The 21,876-nt window shown below is 31.0% G+C and overlaps 2 protein-coding genes and 2 pseudogenes across 2 annotated transcripts; 1 reads left to right on the top strand and 3 right to left on the bottom strand.

Moving 5' to 3' along the window:
* Positions 1 to 3,544: 3,544 nt before the first annotated feature.
* LOC11445056 (NAC domain-containing protein 1) lies at positions 3,545 to 5,140 on the top strand. The gene is made up of 3 exons (NM_001424939.1): positions 3,545 to 3,716; positions 3,975 to 4,255; positions 4,511 to 5,140. The coding sequence occupies exons 1-3, from the start codon at positions 3,551 to 3,553 to the stop codon at positions 4,877 to 4,879; spliced, it is 816 nt and encodes a 271-aa protein (NP_001411868.1). The 5' UTR covers positions 3,545 to 3,550; the 3' UTR covers positions 4,880 to 5,140.
* A 465-nt stretch (positions 5,141 to 5,605) lies between these two features.
* LOC11446913 (casparian strip membrane protein 2-like) lies at positions 5,606 to 7,137 on the bottom strand. The gene is made up of 3 exons (NM_001424940.1): positions 6,874 to 7,137; positions 6,622 to 6,745; positions 5,606 to 6,111 (listed from the first exon to the last, which is right to left on the bottom strand). Exons 1-3 carry the CDS (start codon positions 7,095 to 7,097, stop codon positions 5,890 to 5,892), a joined length of 570 nt encoding a protein of 189 aa, NP_001411869.1. The 5' UTR covers positions 7,098 to 7,137; the 3' UTR covers positions 5,606 to 5,889.
* A 3,216-nt stretch (positions 7,138 to 10,353) lies between these two features.
* Positions 10,354 to 11,466, bottom strand: LOC11443921 (uncharacterized; annotated as a pseudogene).
* An 8,697-nt stretch (positions 11,467 to 20,163) lies between these two features.
* LOC11446295 (uncharacterized) lies at positions 20,164 to 21,356 on the bottom strand (annotated as a pseudogene).
* Between the last annotated feature and the right edge of the window lie 520 nt (positions 21,357 to 21,876).

The raw sequence follows: 21,876 nt of genomic DNA, 5'->3' as shown, positions 1-21,876 counted from the left end.
TTCAAATTTCTTTATGTGTATCTGGATTCAGTGTCAACCATTCATTTATTCTTTTGAATATCAATATGCTATGTGGTCCGATGAGAAACGAAAACCAATTGGGTTTCTTTGAAGCAATCTACATTTTTTTTTGAGATATTCATAGACTCAATTCGAGGATTTGAAGATAGATACTTCCGTTTGGGCGAAGATATGAGTTTCCCTTAATAATTTGATGATGACCTGACCGATCAGCGATTCTTTTGCATGAGGATGTCAAAAATAATGTCGAGGAACTAATGACTAAAGAGTATCCCAAATTTCCCTTTTTTGGGTACAAGACCATTGCGAGTTTAGGACCAAGTATTTTTTGTATGCGTACGATCGTCTAAGACAAAAGGAGTGTGACAATTATGATCGTCTCTTTGTATATGTATATTGAGCTTCACCTCTACTCTTTTTACCGACAAAAAGGAAAACTATTTTTTATGCTGAAGGTAATCCAAAGACAAAATCCCATTACATCGCACTTATAATTTGGTTAAGTAAGTGTGCAAGCAATGTGGAGTCGAGGGCCTTGTCGGGTATGCTCGCATGTTTTCTTTACTGATTTTTGTTGTTTGTTGAATTGATTTTGACTTTTCCTTTGTTTTATTTTTATTCTTTTTCTTATAGAGTACATGCCTAACTTTCAGAAAGTTGGTGAAACTTCCTAACGAGAGCAAGAAAATTGGGAAAATCGACAAGTCTAGGCAACAAAAGCTGAAGTCATGGTTCTTCGACAAACTCCTTAATCTAAGTGGTGCTACCAATGTTTCTTCTTGCTTGGAGATTCCTCAAGTCCATACTTGTGGCAACGTGCTCTGAAAAAGCATCGACACTGATGTCGAGGAGGTTACCATTGCAAAAAAAAAAAAAAAAAGTAAGATATGAAGTTTGTTGAGTGACGTAAACCATGCTTGAGTATTATGATGTTCATGATCTGGAGGATGGGCATGTTTTGGCTCTTCTTGTTGTGTGGTCGATCACAAAGGTGTTCAACGATAAAATGTCCTTGGTGGTGAAAGACGCGGACACAACTATTGATTGATTGATTGGATAAATGGATTCTTCATTTTCACTTATGTATAAATTTCCTTTTTTATTTGATGTCTTCATTTATTGTAATCATCATCAAAGAATTTGTGGAGCATATAAGGTGAATTATCTTATTTCTTTGAATTTTTTCATATGTAAGAGTCAGAAATTGATCTCGATAAATTTTGGTCAACCTATGCATTTTAATTTCGAGAGAGATGGACAAGTAGAGGTATGATTTAAATATTGAGGATTTTGACATATTATTATGGAGTAGTAGTTCTTATCTTAATCTTAGTCCAAACTCCAATGTTATAGGCTATGCAAGTAAAAAAAGCTATATGCTAACCTTTTGAGAGTGGACACACGTCACACATAACTGTGGCTGTAGTTCTGATAACTATCATAACGGATTGATTGGAGTTTAATAAATATGACGCAGCATCGTTGAAGTGGTCAATTCAGTCCATTGGTCATGAAACTGAAGACATGAGTCATAAGATCAAGCAGAGCAGCCACATCTGATCTAAGTTTATCCCTTCACATTCTGTATAAAAAAATTCTCTCCCACCTCCTGGACTTGTCCACTTCCTAGAGTGGTATAAAATATAGTGGGGGTTGAGACAATTTCCAATTTTTTTAAAAAAAAAAGGTAAGTAATGTATTAATAAAGTTTATGATGAAGAAAAATGAAGGAAAAAAAAGCCTGAAAAGGGAATTTGATTCTTATGAAATAAATGAATTAAAATAATGAAATGTAAAGTAATTTATATTTAAATAGATTCGTGCAAGTGTGAATTGAATAATAAATTTAAGGTTAAAACTCAATTCTTCATGTGAGAGCTTTGAATTATCTGCATCTAGAAATGAATGGTCGCCGTAGATTTATATTGAATGCATGAATGTGTTAAATTATTAATGACAAAAAATGAATGGTCGTAGATAATTTTAAAACTCATTTAGGCTCCATCATTTAAAAATAGATCATAATATGACTTACATGAATTTCATAAAATAAAAAAAGGTAATATTTGATTGAGAGTGTTAGAGTGTTACTAGTAGTACTATGATGTGTAACACATAAATCATCATGCTCAACCAAATCTTGGAATTTGTGGTTCATTTGATCATGTGATTGCTTGTACCTCTAACTGAGGAATTTTAACCTTATCACAATCAGTGATAACTCTATTCCAACAATAACAGCTAAGACACTTATGCTATGTTTGAAACTGCGTCAAACCCTTGTCATTCATGCGTCTGCATAAAGCTATGAATCCTAATTTCTCCATATTTCATGGCAAAAGTAACACATTTGGACATGGTTCTAAGGTCGTCTTGCTTTTAAAATATTGAACGAAAGACTCATTTATCACTAATTAATTTCTTTTGGTAGACTAGTTGTTAGACTCACACACTATTAGTGTGAAGGACAAGCTACGAGTCGAGCTACACCTACAAGACTTAATCTCTATTTGACTATAACAACAAAGAACAAGCTAATATTATAAATTAAAATCACATGGTGTAAAAATAGCAATTACATTTCAAGTGCATCCTCCAACAAGAATTACTTATGAGGTTTTTAAACTTTGAAAGCATTACTTTTTTTTACTAATTAAAAAGACTTTGGAACTATTACTTCTAAAATATTATTCTAACAAGTGGAATTGCAACTACATGTAAATTAAAATTGTTCTTATATGAAGAACTGATTCTTAACATTAAAATATATAACCAAAGAATTTAAACAAAAAAAATATTATTAAAAGATATAAATATTATGGGTTAAAGTAATGTGACATGGTAGCATCCAATTGAAAAATATTTAAGCTCCACATGTGCTTTTTTTGGCCAATATTCTCATAAATAATATGGTTTTAGAAAAGCTCAGCGGGGACCGCATTTTTTGTGCTGCCAAATGAAGATTAAGAACTTGGTGTGAACGTGTATAAGACACCTGTTCCAGCTAGTAGCTTCTAACTCCTCCATCATTATTTTGAAACTGAATCAAGAGTTGCATCATTGCTGAACTCATCTATATCATCCCAGATACAACCTATATTATACTACTATGTGAAACTAAATATTTTTCAATATGCCAATAATATTCCCCATGTAATTGAATGCTAAATAACCAATCTGGATATAGACATAAAAGTATAAGTATTGATTCAAAGAATCATAGCCAAAAGTCAGTGCAACGGATAAATATGTAAAATAGTAGTGGTCCCATATTGGAGCATAGTAATGGTATGACGCATGTACTATACTACTTAGGAATAAGAAGAAAAAAAAATTATCCTATCAATATCATCCAATCAAGGCCATGCAACTACACATAAACGACAAAAACTTTTCAACCATAAAAGAGGCACCAATCTCCTTTCAAACATTTCAAACACCTTGATTAATTCAATTCCTCTCGAAGCCTCTTTAATTTTCTATCCCTTTTCATGTGTCACATTTCTATTATCCTAAACTATACCAATTAATGGAGAGTAGTGCAAGCTCTGAACTCCCTCCTGGCTTTAGATTTCATCCAACTGATGAGGAACTAATTGTGCATTACCTTTGTAATCAAGCTACATCAAAGCCATGCCCTGCATCTATCATACCAGAAGTTGATATCTATAAATTTGATCCATGGGAATTGCCTGGTATACATATACTTTGTAACATCTTTTTTCACATATTTTTGTTATTATGCTTAAATATGTATGTATTGCACTTCATAATGTGATCATTTTATTTCTGCATCTACGAAGCACTAACACATAATTTGAGAAAATAAAAGTAATTGAATGTACATATGTGTTAGTGACGTGTATTGGTCACGTCTTCAATCTAAAGTGTTAGTGTTATATAGTTGTGTCTGCTTTGCTTTTTATTAGGCACTGACCAATTATAGAATGCAGATAAATCTGAGTTTGAGGAAAATGAATGGTATTTCTTTAGCCCAAGAGAAAGAAAGTATCCAAATGGGGTGAGGCCTAATAGAGCAACTTTGTCTGGATATTGGAAAGCTACTGGCACAGACAAGGCAATCAAAAGTGGATCAAAGCAAATTGGTGTGAAGAAATCTTTGGTATTTTACAAAGGTAGACCACCAAAGGGTGTCAAAACTGATTGGATTATGCATGAGTACAGATTGATTGGATCACAAAAACAAACTAGCAAGCATATTGGATCCATGAGGGTAAAGCCCTTTAATCATTGGCCTATTTTGCTATACTTGTTTGTTACACTGTCAGTGTAAAACAATTTCACTTCGACATCTAATAAGATACCTAAAAGTTTCCATGTCATAGTGAATTTTATTGAATGTCGATGCAAAACTGTTTTACACTGACGGTGTATATTCTTTAAATCCTGAATTTTAGGTGTTCGTTATGATATGTTTAATGTGTTACTTTATGATTAACCTTTCCTTTGTGCTTGTATGTGTCATCAGCTAGATGACTGGGTTCTATGCAGGATCTATAAGAAGAAGCACATGGGAAAAACATTGCAGCAAAAAGAGGATTATTCAACACATCAATTTAATGATTCTATAATAACTAATAATGATGATGGTGAACTAGAAATGATGAACCTTACAAGGAGTTGTTCACTTACTTATCTTTTGGATATGAATTACTTTGGTCCAATCTTATCTGATGGTTCAACTTTGGATTTTCAAATCAACAATTCCAATATTGGAATTGACCCCTATGTAAAACCTCAGCCTGTTGAAATGACCAACCATTATGAAGCAGATTCACATAGTAGCATCACCAATCAGCCAATATTTGTGAAACAAATGCATAATTATTTAGCATAAGAATTTAGATACTCTAGATATGTCAATAATGTTTTATATCTTTTTTTATTAATAGGAATCAAATTCGGTATCCGTGATTTACAACACTTACACACTCTACGCATCAACCACTTGTACTAGACCTTTATCGTACTATGTCAAATATCCTGTTATACCATAAAATAGATTTTCATTTTCAATGCTTTGTTGAAACTGTTTATACAAATTGTACAAAAGAACAAGTTTATTGGCTCTTAATAAAAGTTCACACATCTAAAATCACATTCCTCATTTGAAAAAGTTCAAACAAGATGCTAGGTTGGTGGTAAATTCTAAGTCAATAACTTTATCCAAAGAGGTTTTCAAAGATAATATGTTTCTTTTTTGCACCATGCCTTATCAAAATGATGACGGCTGTGTTGATTCAAAGTTAAATATTGAATTCTTGAGAATGTTAGGCCTAAGACACGAAGCAGATCAGATTAAGCACTTTGCTTAGACTAATCAATTCTTAACAGCCTAATGATTGTGATGTGAGAAATAAAATATCTATTGTGATTTGTATATACTATCAGATTAACATCACAGCCTCGTGTCCCATGATTAATATAAGGTTTTGTTAACGAGTGCTTTCAGGGCACTTTCTAAGCATTTCAAAAGAAGAAATTATTTTATAAAAAAGTAAAATATTTCAATTTCCGATGCATTGATTACATAAATTTAAAAAAAAAAAATACTATTTAAAGGTCTTAAAGGGTGTCCTGGACGCACTAGTTAACATTTCCCTTAATATAATAATCTGTGATTACTGAAGCATTCATTCTCTTGAAAAAAAAAATGAAATAGACAAGTTATTTCCTTTACACGTTCAAGAGTAAACCGGTATTCTCCGCACGCACGCAACAATCACACTCGGATTTTGTATCGAAATCTTAAAGCTACCAACAAAGCCTAAAGGGAAGGCTAGACAAACAAATTATACAAGGCTATACACACCACACCACTATATACATTTCCATGTCTCCACTATTTCAATGCTTGCTTTTGCTTATTGATATTCCTGACATGAGAATAAGTATCATGAATATAACAACTGCAATGAAAGAGCCAACGAGTGAACCCGAAATGCGTCCGCAGAAGGAGTTGTATTGTTGGCAGAAAGGAAACCAATTGGCACTGGGATTTCCATAGTGAGCTACATAAACAATGGCAGCTGCTGCTGAGGCTCCAGATGTAAGAAGACCAAACATAACCTTCACAAGTTCAATTTCAATTTTCATTAGAGAACTTTTTGGCAGTAAATACCAAGTTTTTGTAGGAAATTTTCCAAAATTCCGCCTCTCAGAATTGGCAAAGAACAGAAGAGAAGAGAAGAGAAGAGTTTAACGACTATGTACTAAGTGGTTAAAAGTTTCAACATATTTAGCCAACTAGAATTGGCACCAGGGGAAATCGTCCCTGAAACCTTGAGAGGAGCACAGTCCAAGGTCTCAAGCCAGCACTACTAGGCCAATCCAAATGGATTAAAGGTTTTAGCTTATGATATGTACCCAGTTAGATTACACTGTGTGACTATTGTTCATACTACTTAAAAAATCTCTTCGAAAATTTGTGAGATGTATCATTAAATTTATGTGCAAGTTTATAAGACATTACTAGTGTTATTTTGATAATAAAAATTTCCCCTTGCCCATTAACCAAACAAATATATAACTTTGGAACTACAATATATGACTAGAAAATAAAAGAAATAGTGTGTTTACCGTATCAAGAAAGACCAAGAGAATCCTACTTTTGACTGAAATAGTCCTTACAATGTGGAAGAATGACAGGACAAGTGAAAGAGCTAAGTAGCCACATACAATAGAATTGGCAGTCACAAAAAACCTGAAATTAATCAAATATGAATCACATCATCATAGTCAATTTTCTTTTTGTTCACAATTTCAAGTAAAAGTGTATGATATGTTAATTATATTAAGGCTTATATAAACATAGGAATAGTGATGACTTACAAAAATGTTGGAAGGTCATGAAATGAAACTTTGAATCTAACAAAACGTGTAGCAAAAGGCATAGTTTGCTTTGCTGTTCCCATACTCAATGCACTTCCAAGTGTGCTCATAGCTGCAAAAATTCTCAAAATAAAATCCATTATTGAGAGCCCTCTCTTCATCCCTTTTCTTGGGGATGATGCTCCTTTTGAAATTTCACCACTCTCAATTGTACTCACCTTCATTTTTGTTCCAACTTGTATTCTCTTTTCTTCACTTGAGAGTGAACAAGTATCAGAATGGTACTCATTTATATACATCAAAAAACACAGCATGGAATATTACAATATTCAAGAGAGGAAATTATTGTAGTGGATTAGGTTTGCTCTGTGCTAAGCTTGAAGTGGCTTTGACATAAGCATGAGATTTTACACTATAATTATATTGGGAGTGCATAATGTTGCTTACATACTATACTAGCTAGTATGGAACTTTTTTCACTTTAATCACTACTAGCCTTAATTAACAGTACTTGTTTACTCTTTTGACCTATTATTAATGGGACTATGAGAGTACTACATTTTCTTATAAAATACAAATTGATGCAATGGAAGCTTACAAGGAAAAGTAACAATAGGTTATCAAAAGAGATGCTGTGACACCATGTACTACATATAAAATTAGCAAATTAAATATTGAGCGTTAGTGGTTTCGGTATATTCTTTATTATGTATTGTTATCATCATTCATGTGCATGTAGACAAAACCTTGGACTATGTTGTTCATAGTTTGGTTAAAGAAGAAACCTGAACTGTAATTGTTCGTTCCGAACCAAACTGATATATGTAGGTTTTGTACATAGGTTTTGTAGTTCTCAACTGAACCAAAACTATTTTTAACGGAATTGTACTAAATATCTATTATTAACTAATAATTAAGATTGTTAACAAGTTCAAAAACTATACCAAATTGAATATTATGACTATTTTAGAAAAAAAAAAAAAAAAAAACTTTTAAAATGAACTGCACTGCATTGATGGCTCACAAACCGAATTGAACCAGATCGAACTGGTTCAGTTTAGATTTTTTTTTTTTACTTTTTTCTTAACAATGCTAGTAGATAGGTTTGTGTGGTAAAATAAAATCACATGGTATCACACTACAAGTCATAGTAACTCTTATGCCTACATTTGAATTATTATTAGGTTTTTTCTAACCTAATTCATTTATCTTAATAAATGAATTATGAATATCTGCATTTATTGAAGAAAATGGAACATATTAATTGTATGATAATTTGCACCATGAATGATTTAAACCGAGGGAGATTGACTAAGGTTGTTTTTAACATCAGAGGTTAGACTTCTATAATATGATGAACTCAAATTCAAATCTCATTGGAATAAGTGTTCACCCAACACTAACTCAAATAGAATATCAGACATCCGGTGCACCAAACCTATGAGAAACAAAATAAAATTAAAATGACATGGTCAAAGGGATTCAAATCCTCACACCTTTTTTTACGCTGCAAAAGGAAGCAACAAGTTTTTTTATTGCTTTCAACTCTTCCTCAAACATGTTAAATGAATTAGGAGGGGCAGTGTGCAAATGTTGTACGATCGTTAAGGATAACATCGATTATAAAGTCGTTTTTTTTAAGACAAGTTAATAAAATTGATCATAGTCTTATTAATAGTCTTACTAAAACGTTCTTTTCTCCCCGTAATTATATGATGTACCGTTATTTTTTTATTGTTCAATCACCGATGAATGGTGTCTTATTTTCAAAGACATTCTCAACCCAAAAATTGCTTCTTATAGGACAGTGGTAAATAGTGAAACACCACTCCTATGATACCACACTTTGTAAACAAACTGAGAATAAATAATGTGCAAATGTCCATGGTTTCGAGTATGTTAGGACTTAAAAAAAATATTAGACAAAGATTAAGCTTAGATGCCAAAATATAAAAATATTATGTCGATGAAAATTGAAAACTCGGGAAAAAAACTTCCCAAAACCTGAATGCTATCATGAGGAAACTCCACTAAGTTCAATTGTACTTGTAACAAAAACCAAATCTATCATATAGATTCTTAAAACTTTATGATATGCAGTCATTTAATGTTTTACAAATATAAATAAAAATATCAATCATCAAACAAAATACTAATGCTTGTACATTTGGCTCGATAACATGATACCCATTAACATTATCAGTTGCATATGACCTAAGATTATCCTAAATTAATGGTGGTTCGAGCTACATGAAGCAAACATGTGTTGTAAATTTATTTCCCCCTTTTGATATATGAAGTTCATATATTGATGGAGACAGTGATCCAATTTCTAAGAGATTAAATGTAGCATGATTATTGGTAAATCTAAAATATATCACAATTGAAAGAGTGTTAACTAAAAAAGTAATTAGCTGATTAATTACACCCATGAAAGGGAGACTATAATAAATTTAAGGTTTAAATACGTATTCGGTCCTTTCAAATATACTCCCTCCGATTCTAAATATAGGAGAAGATTTTATTTTTAGATTTATTGAATTAATAATGTATTTAGTTTATAATATAGTCAAGATGCATTAATAATTTAATGAGAAGATTTTTCTCTTATATTTAGTACCGGAGGGACTAGTGTTTTCTTGTTTCATACCGTGTAAAAACATTTTTTTTCTGTATAGTCCTTTTATTTTTTGAGGGATTTTGTGTTTAGTCCTTGTTGTGTTTTAATCCCCGCAAAATTTAATTATGTTGGAATTGATCTCTGTAATATATGGAATATTCGATTCTAATCCATTCGATATGGGTGAGATAAAAGACTTAAATTATATTTTATAACATGGATCAACCCTTTAAAAACATGGATCAACTCTTGAACCAACATATTTTACAAGGACTAAAATAAAACAACAGAGACCAAGAGAAAAACGAGATACATTTGCATATATTAAATTAAATAAAAAAATTACAGGGTCTAAAAACAAAATAAAATATTTGTAAAATCTGAATTCGTAATTAAACCTAAATTTAAGGATCTTTTAAATGCTAGAAAGAAAAAACTGCTGAAGTGCAAGAATGCCTACCGTAAAACTTAGAAATGGATCATCATTCCAATTGATGTTTTAGATAATCCATGACTTTGAATGTTTATTAGGAACATTTACGTATATTGATTTTTATAAAATATTTTAAGCATGCATCCTATCATTTCTATGTTGAAGTCACATTTTTTTTAATCTTGAATAAGAGTGTTCTAATATTTAAAAGTACAAAGATGCAATTTGGTAGCAAAAAAGATATCAAAATAAGCACATATAAAAAAGAGGTAATAAGTTCAAGGGCAAAAATATCATATACCTAGGATTAGCAAATAGAACCCAAAGAAGAAAAAAAATCTAACGGAAGTTAAACCCTTAACAATCAGTTTTTCCATTTCCAACCTAGCTGCTATGGCTCAATAACTTGGGGATTGGATGAGCCAACCTAGGAAGAGACTGCGGTACAAGAAAGTCTTAATTCTACAAATTTTCCAGCAGAAGCAACACACTTTTCTAATGTCTGAAATGAAATTGATCCACACTTTATTGATTAATTGAAATCCCTATAAGGAGTAGATCGAACACTTTCCGCGAAACTATCTTCCTCGACACTATCATCATTAGACCTCCTAGTCCTAGCTTCCGAGTCTTGTAGATTTACCAATGCTAAACAATCTACAATTGGACGATACACAAGTGTCCACATGCACAACCCAAAACAATGTACAAGTGCAAGAAAAGCCAAGAAAACAAAGGCTTCAAACATAAAATGCTCAGGTCTAGATAAAACAGATAAACCAAGAAAAAGAACTCGTAACGGAAGGAAACACAAAACAGGGAATAGCAATGTGTAAACCCTTTTTCGCAAACCTTTGTTGATGACTAACTTCAAAATCCGACTACCAAGCCAAGAAAGGTAGGAAGTCAGGATCATGGCAAAAAGGCCAAGGAGGGCCGTACTAAGCAAAGGGTAAGTACAAATGGTGATATCATCATTCTCCCTTTCCCTTGAAGATGAGCTGATTGTACTTGTAAAATAATGAGGAAGCTTCTTCCCAAGACCATTATTTTCTTCTAATTGAGGTCCCACAAAAACAACAAAAACCTGAACAATTAACGGTGGAAGGCAATAAAGGATAATATACCCAAATGTTATCATATTCCATTTTATGCTCATAATTCCAATCTCCAATCTCTGCAAAGGTGCGCGGAGGAGAAACACAATTGTGAGGAAGAGACAAGGTTCTACAAATCCCATGTTCCATACAATGTAACATTTGCAAACAATTTCGCTCCATAAATTTAAGTGAAGGGCATGTCTCAACAAAGTTAATCGAATAATCTCACCCAGACTCCACCAAATTACAAACAGGATAAAAGCGATTCTAATAATCCAAGGACCGCTAAAAAAATTGAGATGGACAAAACCTTGATTATGAATACGATGGAGATAGTAGAATGAGGCAGCAATGCATATCAGTCCAAAAAGAATCACGATAGATACTAGGCAAATTGTCACAATATCAAACACTACAATAGAAAATCTAGAAAGAGACATTACTTGAATTAAAAATTCCATCCATGCTCTCTGAGGACATGAATGCCAGAAATTCTCTGGGGTTTCTATCTTTTTTTCAAGCATATTGAAAGGAATGTTGATCTAGTGGAGGAAGGGTCAAAAAAGGGGAAAGAGGAGAAAAACCTAATTAAGAGAATGAGAGAGATATGGAAAGGGAAAATAATGGAACATATGTTTGTAGAGTGAAATATGGTAGAATGCATAAATAAAATTGGTCCTATAGTCCTTATATCGTTAAATTTTATACATTTTTACATGTCAAACCCAATACTATAAAATATAACTAATTGAAATATTAATTAAAAAATAAATCTTAAATTTTAGAACTATATTATATTATAGTGCAGGTCAAAAGAAAAGTAATTTTGAATAATTTTAATTTATGTTGGGTCAAAGAAAACGTATATTTAATATATTGAATAGAACTTTAACTTTTTTCGACGTGTATATATTGTGTAAACTAAGTTAATATAAAAGTTTATTAAAAGTAAGTTTCCAATTGAACTTACTTTTCGGAAAAGAAAATATAAATACTAGTCATAATAATAATATGTCATAGTTTGACCAAAAAGAACACTAATAAATTCTAAAACGAATAATAATTATGGAAAAAATATCTTTTAAAAAAAATAATTTTGGTAAAAAAATAATGAGTCAAAAAGAAGAATAAATCAGCAATAAAAAAACTTTTTTAAAGAAATAAAAAAACTTAAATAGTGTAGCTTTTTTAAATACTATGATTAAAAAATAAATTCCAACGCTAACTTTTGGAGTATCATATACACCATTCGGTCATTATTATAAATAAAAATTTATTTTTTAGATTCATTTAATAAATGATGTTTAATATAGACCATATACATTATTTATTTAATAAACCAAAAATTTCGTGTAAATTATTACACGCTCCTTCCTTTAATATAAGAGTATTTTACAAAAATCTAAGAAAAACTGTTAGATTAATAAATTTGTTCAAAAAGTTGGTAGATTGCTAAATTGTATTCTATGTATAATTCAACGTTAATTTTCCATATTATAGGTGTTGACACCAATGTTCTTCTGGATCATTTTATTCAGTTTGTGAACTTGACAGGTGGAGGTAAAGCTACTAGAGACTTTCTTCAGCTTATTTGGCTCGTATGCGTTTGGGTTTTATGAAACGAACGTAATAACAGGGTTTTCAATAATGTTGTAACTTCTATTCCCAGGTTATTAGATAAAGTTAAATATATGTCTTTAGCCTGGTTGAAAGCCAAAAAGGTGGTCTTTAAGTTTGGTTCAGATAGTTGGTGTTCAAGTCCCTTACAATGCTTGGGCATCGCGTAATGGTTTGTTTTGGTTGGTTGTATAACTCTGTATTTGTAAAGTAGTTCTTGTGGCACACCTTGTGCTAGAAGAGTTGCTTTTGGTGGTTAATATAATTCCATTTTTGTTTGTTAAAAAAAAAATTCCATATTCTAAGACAATCCTTAGTATTAATAAGTGGTATAGTTGGATGTTTAAAAAAAAAAAGTGGTATTAGTTGGAAAAAGGGTAATGAGTGCCTCTAGAAATCTGTATATGATCTTATATTTAGGAACAAACATTTTTTTGTAAATAGTTACACCATATAATTAGAGATAGAGAGACTAATTTATTTGTACCAAAAAAAAAGAGACTAATTTATTAGACTACAATTACTATTGTTATAATAATTATGTTGACTAGATTTTATATCATTAAAATGATTTTAATATTCATTGAAGGTATTTTTATATCTTGTACAGGTTCTTCTCGTGAATAATATTGTTTAACTTTGTTATCTTTTCCTTAGTACACTTTGTATTAGGAAAGACACTTTGATTTGATAATATATTTCATTTTAGCCTCTTTAAAAAAAATATTCATTGAAGGTAATATAATTTAGGACTTAATGATTTTTTTATGTCTCTATAAATATATCAAATTTTTATAGGACTTAAGAGCATGGACAAAATATTTGTTTGAAGAAAATTTTTAGAGGAACTAAAAACAAAATTTAAAGTATTTATAGGGAAAAAAAAATTAACAAAAATTTATATGGTTTTGTTAAGATTACTTTTTTTTTCTTTGCCTTGTTTCTTTAGTTTTGTGAATTGATGCTTAATCTTTTAAAAACTTCAATTGATTTTTTTTTTATTTCAATGTGGTCCTTTGTTTAATTTGGGCTAGAAAACTTCTCCCTCCGTTCCAAATTAGTTGAGCTATTTTTTCATTTCACACATATTAAAACAAATGTATCAATGAAGGATGGAGAAAAATGGTTTTAATTTCTCTTGTTAAGTATTGATGCACTCTTCACTATCATAGATGCAAAGTGGAATATATTAGAAGTTGTGAAAGTAGTATTAATTAGAGTTATAAAGGGAAAAAAATAATTAATATCGTATTGAAAAGTGAAATGACTCGGTTATTTTGGGATTTTTTTTTTCAAATGACTCAATTATTGTTGGACGGAGGGAATACCGCATTGGTATAAGTTTTCTAAATGAAAGGACCGTTAAAAAAAAAAACAAAGGTTGTGTTAACCGGTGCCTCCGGGGGCATCGGTTAAGGTATTTAAAAAAATGAAAAATTAAATTAAAAATGACACTTTTTTGACTCTTGAAGCATTGATTAGACAATTTTCAATGCAAAAGTTTCTATATTTGCTTCCTTAACCAGTGTTCCGGGAGCATCGGTTAACATTTCACAAAAAACAAACTACAATGATATAAATATCTCGTATCTCTTATTTCTAAAAGTTGAATAATGTACAACCATATACCTTAACTTTACGAGTCAAAATCCTCTCAATTTATATCCTTCTCTATTTCTACCATTTGGAGAGATATAGACACACAAAATTTTAGAAAAAGTAAAAAATAATTAATGATGGTGGGACCCACTTAGTGGTAGGATCCACCATCTACTCCCTCCGTTCCTTTTTAAGTGTCTCTTTTGGAGAAAATTTTTGTTCCTATTTAACTGTCACTTTCAAAGTTCAATGCAACATTAAATGTTGTTTTACCAATATTATCCTTATTTATTTATTGCGGAGAAAGAAATATATGAAATGATATGTTAAATGAATAAGGTCATTATAGTAAAAGTATAATTTTTTGCATCAAAAGTAGTAACAATTATTGATTATCTTAGTTTGTGTAAAATTTCAAAAAATAACAATTAAAAAGGAACGGAGATAGTATTTTTTTATCGTTACATCTAATTTTACCTTGCTTTGCAATAATTTGTTTGGCAGATGGAAAGCTAAGCATAATCCCACTAAATTTCAAAAATTGTGTGATTTCCTTTCCTATATAGAGTTTACCATTTACCAATGCAATGCGCTAGTTATGTATGCTACTTCCTGTAACCTTCTCATAAATACAATTTTCAATTGTCAATGCATTTTATTAAGGAGAATGCTAACCAGTGTCCCAAAGATATTGGTTAAATAAAAAATAAAAATAAAAAAAAGATCTTGTTAACAAGTGTCCTAAGAGTATTGTTTAAGGAATCCATAAAAAGAAATTATGTCTTGAAAATATAAGTCAAACACTTGTTAAAATTATAACCGGACAATTTCCAATGCAAAAGTTGCTATTTTAGATGCTTAAACAATGCCCTTGGGCATTTGTTAACATTTTCCAAAAAAAAAAAATCATGAAAAATTTGTGTAATCATTACTTGATCAAAAGTAACATCTTATATTTCCAAAATAAAATTTTTATATGTAAATTCCTTAATCAATACCCTGAGGGCACTGGTTAGCAGTACCCTTTTATTAATCATGTATGCTACTTCCCTATAATCTTCCGTTAAATACTTCATTGGACAATTATTCAATGAATCTAGAAAGAAAAAAAATCTTCTCTTATATCTATGATTTGATAGAGCATAGTTTATCATTTTCCAACGCAATGCATTAATTGCATGTATTACTTTCATATTATATTTTTGGGTAATGTTAACTTGTGTCCTAAAGGCACATGTTAAGAAACTCAAAAAGAAAAAATATTCTTTTAAAGTTTGTGCATTTAAATCATTGAAAAGTTAAAGATTAAATTTAATGCACACGTTTCTTAAATTATTTCATATTTGATTTATTAACTTACTTAAGGGCACAATACTTAAAAAAAAAAACTTACTTAAGGGCACAAGTTAACATTACACTGTTTTCTTTTTAATAGAGTTTACCGTTTACCAAGATATTACATCAATTACATGTGTTGTTTTCCAATATATTCCTCTCTTAAATACATTTTATCATTTCCTAATACTAAATGCATAATCATGAAAACAAAAAATATGTTACAGGTAACAATATACCATTATAGTCACTCCGTTTCATATTAGGTGACACAGTTGATCTTGTCACATACTCCCTCCGTTTCAAAATATAACCAAAATTCACTTTTTAAGTTCATTCATTTAATGACGTATGTGGTCTATATTATGAACCACATACATCATTAAATGAATGAATCTAAAAAGTGAATTTTGCTTATATTTTGAAACGGAATGAGTATATCAATATACAATTTTGATCTTAAATAATTTTACTAATCTCTTAAAAAAAATTATAAAAATTTGATAATTTTACATTAAATAGCTTTAATCGCCTATGTTAGATTATATAAGATTGGTCCTAAGTAGGTGATTTTATTTGTGCAGGATCTATAATCACCTTCTTTTTGATCTATAAAATAGAAGCACATGGGAAAAACGTTGCAGCAAAAAGAGGACTATTCAACACCCTTTTTTTTTAGTAAGACTATCCAACACTTAAATTTAACGATTCTACAATAACAAATAATGATGGTGAACAAGAACAAGAAATGATGAACCTTACAAAGGAATTGTTCCCTTATTTATCTCTTGGATATGAATTACTTAGGACCAATCTTATATAATCGTTCAACTTTAGATTTCCCCCATATTTTCCACACCCCCAAAGCTCTCTCTTTCCCTCCCCTTCCTTCCAAACTAAGTCTAAGTGGTTTCGATATGTTCTTTATTATGTATTGTTACTGGTGTATTGTTTTGGTATATTCTTTATTATGTACTGTTATTATCATGTGGCATGTAGACCAAACCTTGAACTATGTTGTTGATGATGAAATGTCGTATAATATTTTTGGCTATGTTTTTAGTTATTTTTTTTGCATTTGAAGAAAAATAAAAGGTTATTTAGAGAAGTTGTCAATTGTTTGAGGAACATTTTGCACTGTTTTCATTTTATCCTAAATCATGCAACTGCATAGGTGTTTTGAGTCTTTTTAGTGAGAAATCATGTAAATCAGCAAAACAAGACACCAGGTGAAGGATCGAGGATATGAATATTGAAGATCAATGGTTCTTAGAAGGTATTTGAAGACAATACAAAGTGAAGAAAATTTATTTCAAGTTCCAAGGCATTTCAAGACGGAAGAACGCGTGAAAAAAGGACGAAAACTGCAAAATTCACATAGGAGCTAATAGCTTGTGCACCTCTCTGCATGAGGCAGCCCTGGCTAATGCCTCATGTGCCTATGCGCCTCATTCCATGCGCCCTGCGCATGCCTTGCGGTCAGGATGTGCTGTTTGCTAATTTTTCAAGATGGATTGGTGGAAAAAGCGCAGTTTTCTTCTCTTAACCCCTAAGTAATGATGCACTTATAAGTAGAGACCCTTGCACACTCTTTTATTCATTCAGAAAACTAGATGTACAAGGCAGGGGTCAAACATCAGAGGATTTTCATCCTCCTCTTGTTCTCATCAGGGTATGTCTTTCTATTGTTTTGTAATGATATTGGTTGTCATGTGCAACTAAACCTCTTTGATTAAGGTTCCACGATAAACCCCTTATTATTTTTTGGATTCAACTAATAAATTTTGTATATTCAGTTTACGATTCAAGTGTCTGATTTAATTTGTATATGTCTGTTTTTATACCATATCTTAGATGGAGAATATTAGGTTTGACAACCCTAATTGCATCCAAACAAGATAGTAGTAAATTGTTTGGTTTCTAAATTAGATTCTTTTAATCGAATATAAGTATGAATTTAGGGCTATGACTCATTTTAAGGAATCACCGCAATTGTATTGTTCGAGTTCAAGAAATAAGATAGAGTAAGGATAGATGAAGATTTGCAAATTTTTAGACAGATTAAGCTTATATATGCCAGAAATACACATATTATATATATATCGATGAAAATTGGAAACTCGGGAAAAAACTTCCCAAGCCTTGAATGCTATCATGAGGAAACTCCACTAAGTTCAATTGTACTTACAACAAAAGCAAATCTATCATATGGATTCTGAAAATTTATGATATGCAGTCATTTAATGTTTAACGAATATAAAAAATAAAAATACCAATCATCAAATAAAATACTAATGCTTGCACATTGGGCTTGATAACATGATACCTGTTAACATTATCAGTTGCATATGACCTAAGATTATCCCAAAATAATGAAGGTTCGAGCTACAGGAAGGAAACATGTGTTGTAGATCTCTTTCCTCCGTTTGATATATGAAGTGCATATATTCGTGGAGATAGGGACGAGAGAATAAGAAGACAGGTAGAGGCCACAGTCCCTCAAACATTTTTTTAAATATTTTTATACTAGTAAAGTATTATTAGTATTTTTTTTGTCTCTGTATTTATTTTTGTGAACTTGATGTTGCATAATGAATTTTTTCTCTCAATATATATTGGACCTTAAAGATTAAGTTTCTAAGTTTAATTGCACTAATATTTAACTCAAATCCTTAAAAGAGAATAATAAAGTGGTGGTTTAGTTTGCAATTTACGAAAGAGCTATAACCCCTGACTAGAATTCTAATTTAGAATTTTCATTGCAATATCACTTAGAAATTTCGACTCACTCTGCAATTTTGTTTGCACATTCTCGGTCATCACTACCAACAATCAATATACTGCACACGATTTTGGTTATATTTTAAATTTGAATATATCTTATTATTTCTTGCATTTCCAGTATACATTGTACATTTGAAAATTTATCTTTTCTTTAACAGATTATACATTCAACTCGGTTTCCCCTAAACTTAATTCCTAGTTTCGTCCCAACAGGGAGATAGTGATGCAAATGCTAAGAGATTAAACGTAGCATGATTATTGGCAAATCAAAAATATATCACAATTCAAAAAGCATTAATAAAACAAACCATTAATTGCACAATACCTTAAGCTTCAACAATCATAGATTTCTCCTCTAATTACACCCATGAAAGTGAGTCAATAATAAATTTAAGGTTTAAATATGGCAAAATTACACTTTTAGTTCCTTAACTTAATTTCAGGTAACAGTTTGGTTCTTTATCTTTTTTTCATTTCAATTTAGTCCTTTTTGTCCATTTTCATATACATTTTCAAGCTTCAAATTAAATATTATTATGCAAACATAGACAAGGATCATAGATTTGAAGACTGAAAGACCATAGGAAAATAAAATCATGAATTTTAATCTTAAAAATTCATATGTAAATGGATCAAAAGAACAAAATTGAAATGAAAAAAAGATAAAAGAATAAACTGTTACTTAAAATAAAATTAAGGACTAAAAATGTAATTTTGCCGTTTAAATATACATTTGGTCCTTTCAAATATACTGTTTTTTTTTCTTCTCATTTCAACCCTTGTAAAAGCATTTTTTGCTTTTAGTCTTTGTTGTTGTGTTTTAATCCTCATAAAATTTAATTATATTGGAATTGGTCCTTGTAATACATAGAATATTTTATTTCAGTCCATTCGATACGAGTGAAATAAAGGATTTAAATAAATATTACAACTTATTAAATGGATCAACTCTTGTACGAACAAATTTTGTCAGGACTAAAATAAAACAACAGAGACCAAGAGAAAAACGAGTTATATTTGCAAGTATTAAATTAAAGGGTTAATAGTGCTTTACCCCCTGTAATATATGTCATTTCCGGTTTTCCCTTTTGTAAAATATTTTTTTGAATTTCATCCTTGTAATTTGAAAAATTTTTGGTTTTGGACCTTAGCGGAAAATTTCATCCCCTGTAATTTGAGCAAATTTAGGTTAACCCCCTTGTAATTTGGGCAAATTTCGGTTTCCCCTGTTAATTTGAGCAAATTTCTGTTTGCCCCCTACCATATCTTCAATTTTGTACAGTCAAAGTTCATGAAGGTCTAAAACCAGAAATCTTCAAATTACAAGGGCGAAATCAAAAAAAAAATATTTTACATGAGGTAAAATCGAAAATGACCTATATTACAGAGGGTAAAACACTATTAATCCTAAATTAAATAAAATTTTTGCAGGGTCTAAAATAAAAAAAGATATATTTGTAAAAGCCAAATGCATATTTAAACCTAAATTTAAGGATATTTTAAATGCTAGAAAGAAGAAGGAAAAAAAACAGCCGAAGTGTAAGAATGCCTACCGTAAAACTTAGAAATGGATCATCATTTCCTTCAATTAATGTTTGTTTAGAGGAACCCATGACTTTGAGTGTTTATTAGGACTCATATATCAATGTGAAGTGGCCTTTTTCAATTGTGAATACTACATAAAAAAGTAGAGGTACTCAATAAGTTCAAGAGTAGAAATATCATATACCTAGGATTAGCAAATAGAACCCAAAGAAAAAAGTCTTATGGAAGTTAATTACTTTACAATCAGTTTTTCCATTTCCAAAAATTGCCATTCACCCAACATGTTAAATTACTAGCTGCTATGACCCAATAACTTGGGTTGGGGATTCGATGAGCCAACCTAGGAAGAGACTGCGATACAAGAAAGTCTTAGTTCTACAAATTTTTCAGCCAAAGCAACACACTTTTCTAATGTTTGAAATGAAATTGATCCACACTTTATTGATTAATCGAAATCCCTATCGGGAGTAGATCGAACACTTTCCTCGGAATCATCATCCTCGATATTATCATCATTAAACCTCCTAGCCCTAGCTTCTGAGTCTTGTAGCTTTACCAACGCTAAACAATCTGCAATTGGACGATACACAAGTGTCCACATGCACAACCCAAAACAATATACAAGTGAAAGAAAAGCCAAGAAAACAAAGGCTTCAAACATAAAATGATCAGGTCTAGATAGAACAGATAAACCAAGAAAAAGAACTTGTAATGGAAGGAAACACAAAACAGGGAATAACAATGTGTAAACCCTTTTTCGCAAACCTTTGTTGATGACCAACTTCAAAATCCGACTACCAAGACAAGAAAGGTAGGAAGTCAGGATCATAGCAAAAATACCGAGGAGAGCGGTACTAAGTAAAGGGTAAGTACAAATGGTGATATCATCATTCTCCCTTTCCATTGAAAATGAGTTGATTGTACTTGTAAAATAATGAGGAAGCTTCTTCCCAAGAACTTTATTTTTCTCTAATTGAGGTCCCACCATAACAACCAAGATCTGAACAATTAACATTGGAAGGCAATAAAGAATAATATACCCAAATGTTCCTATATTCCATTTTTTGCTCATAATTCCAATCTCAAATCTTTGCAAAGGTGCGTGGAGGAGAAACACAATTGTGAGGAAGAGACAAGGTTCTACAAATCCCATGTTCCATACAATGTAACATTTGCAAACAGTTTCGCTCCATTTTAAGTGAAGGGCATGTCTTATCAAAGTTAATCGAATAATCTCACCCAGACTCCACCAAATTACAAATAGGATAAAAGCAATTCTAATAATCCAAGGACCACTAAAATAATTGAGATGAACAAAATCTTGATTATGAATACGATAAAGATAGTAGAATGAGGCAGCAATGCATATCAGTCCGAAAAGGATCAGGATAGATACTAGGCAAATTGTCACAACATCGAACACTTCGGTAGAAAATCTAGAATGGGACATTACCTGAAGTAAAAATTGCATCCATGCTCTTTGAGAAAATGGATGCCATAAATCCTTTGGGTTTTCTATCTTTTTTTCAAGCATATTGAAAATAATATTGATCTAGTGAGGAGAAAGGAGGAGGGGGAAAAATTGGGATAAAGGGAGAAAAACCTAATTGGGAGAGTGAGAGAGATATGGAAGGGGAAAATAATGGAACATATGTTTACATAGTGAAATATGGTTGAATGCATATATAAAGTTGATTTCATAGTCCTTATCTCATTTTTTTAATTATAATTAAATTAAATGTATATATCATTAAATTTTATAAGTCGGGAGGAGATCCTCTCCAGTGACATGAGAGTACAGTGGAATTACATCCACACATATTCTGCAATTGATTCATTTAAAATTATTAAATAATCGTTGAATGGTGGAGATTAGCACTGGACTATCTCCAGTGAGTTTTTCACCGGAGAGAATCCCCACCCGTCAAATTAATCTTAAATTTTAAAACTATTTTATATTATAGTGTAGG

The sequence above is a fragment of the Medicago truncatula genome, chromosome 4 (assembly GCF_003473485.1).
Source record: "Medicago truncatula cultivar Jemalong A17 chromosome 4, MtrunA17r5.0-ANR, whole genome shotgun sequence".
NCBI classification, from domain to species: Eukaryota; Viridiplantae; Streptophyta; class Magnoliopsida; order Fabales; family Fabaceae; genus Medicago; species Medicago truncatula.
This window is presented reverse-complemented; position numbering and strand designations above follow the sequence as displayed.

Bases quoted from the DNA above. Each gene is read 5' to 3' on its own strand.
- LOC11445056 (NM_001424939.1), top strand. From the start codon at position 3,551: ATGGAGAGTAGTGCAAGCTCTGAACTCCCTCCTGGCTTTAGATTTCAT. The intron at 3,717-3,974 runs GTATACATATAC...TATAGAATGCAG, and splicing joins TGATCCATGGGAATTGCCTG to ATAAATCTGAGTTTGAGGAA. The intron at 4,256-4,510 runs GTAAAGCCCTTT...ATGTGTCATCAG, and splicing joins AGCATATTGGATCCATGAGG to CTAGATGACTGGGTTCTATG.
- LOC11446913 (NM_001424940.1), bottom strand. From the start codon at position 7,097: ATGAAGGTGAGTACAATTGAGAGTGGTGAAATTTCAAAAGGAGCATCA. The intron at 6,746-6,873 runs GTAAGTCATCAC...GATTAATTTCAG, and splicing joins CATGACCTTCCAACATTTTT to GTTTTTTGTGACTGCCAATT. The intron at 6,112-6,621 runs GTAAACACACTA...GAACTTGTGAAG, and splicing joins TCTTGGTCTTTCTTGATACG to GTTATGTTTGGTCTTCTTAC.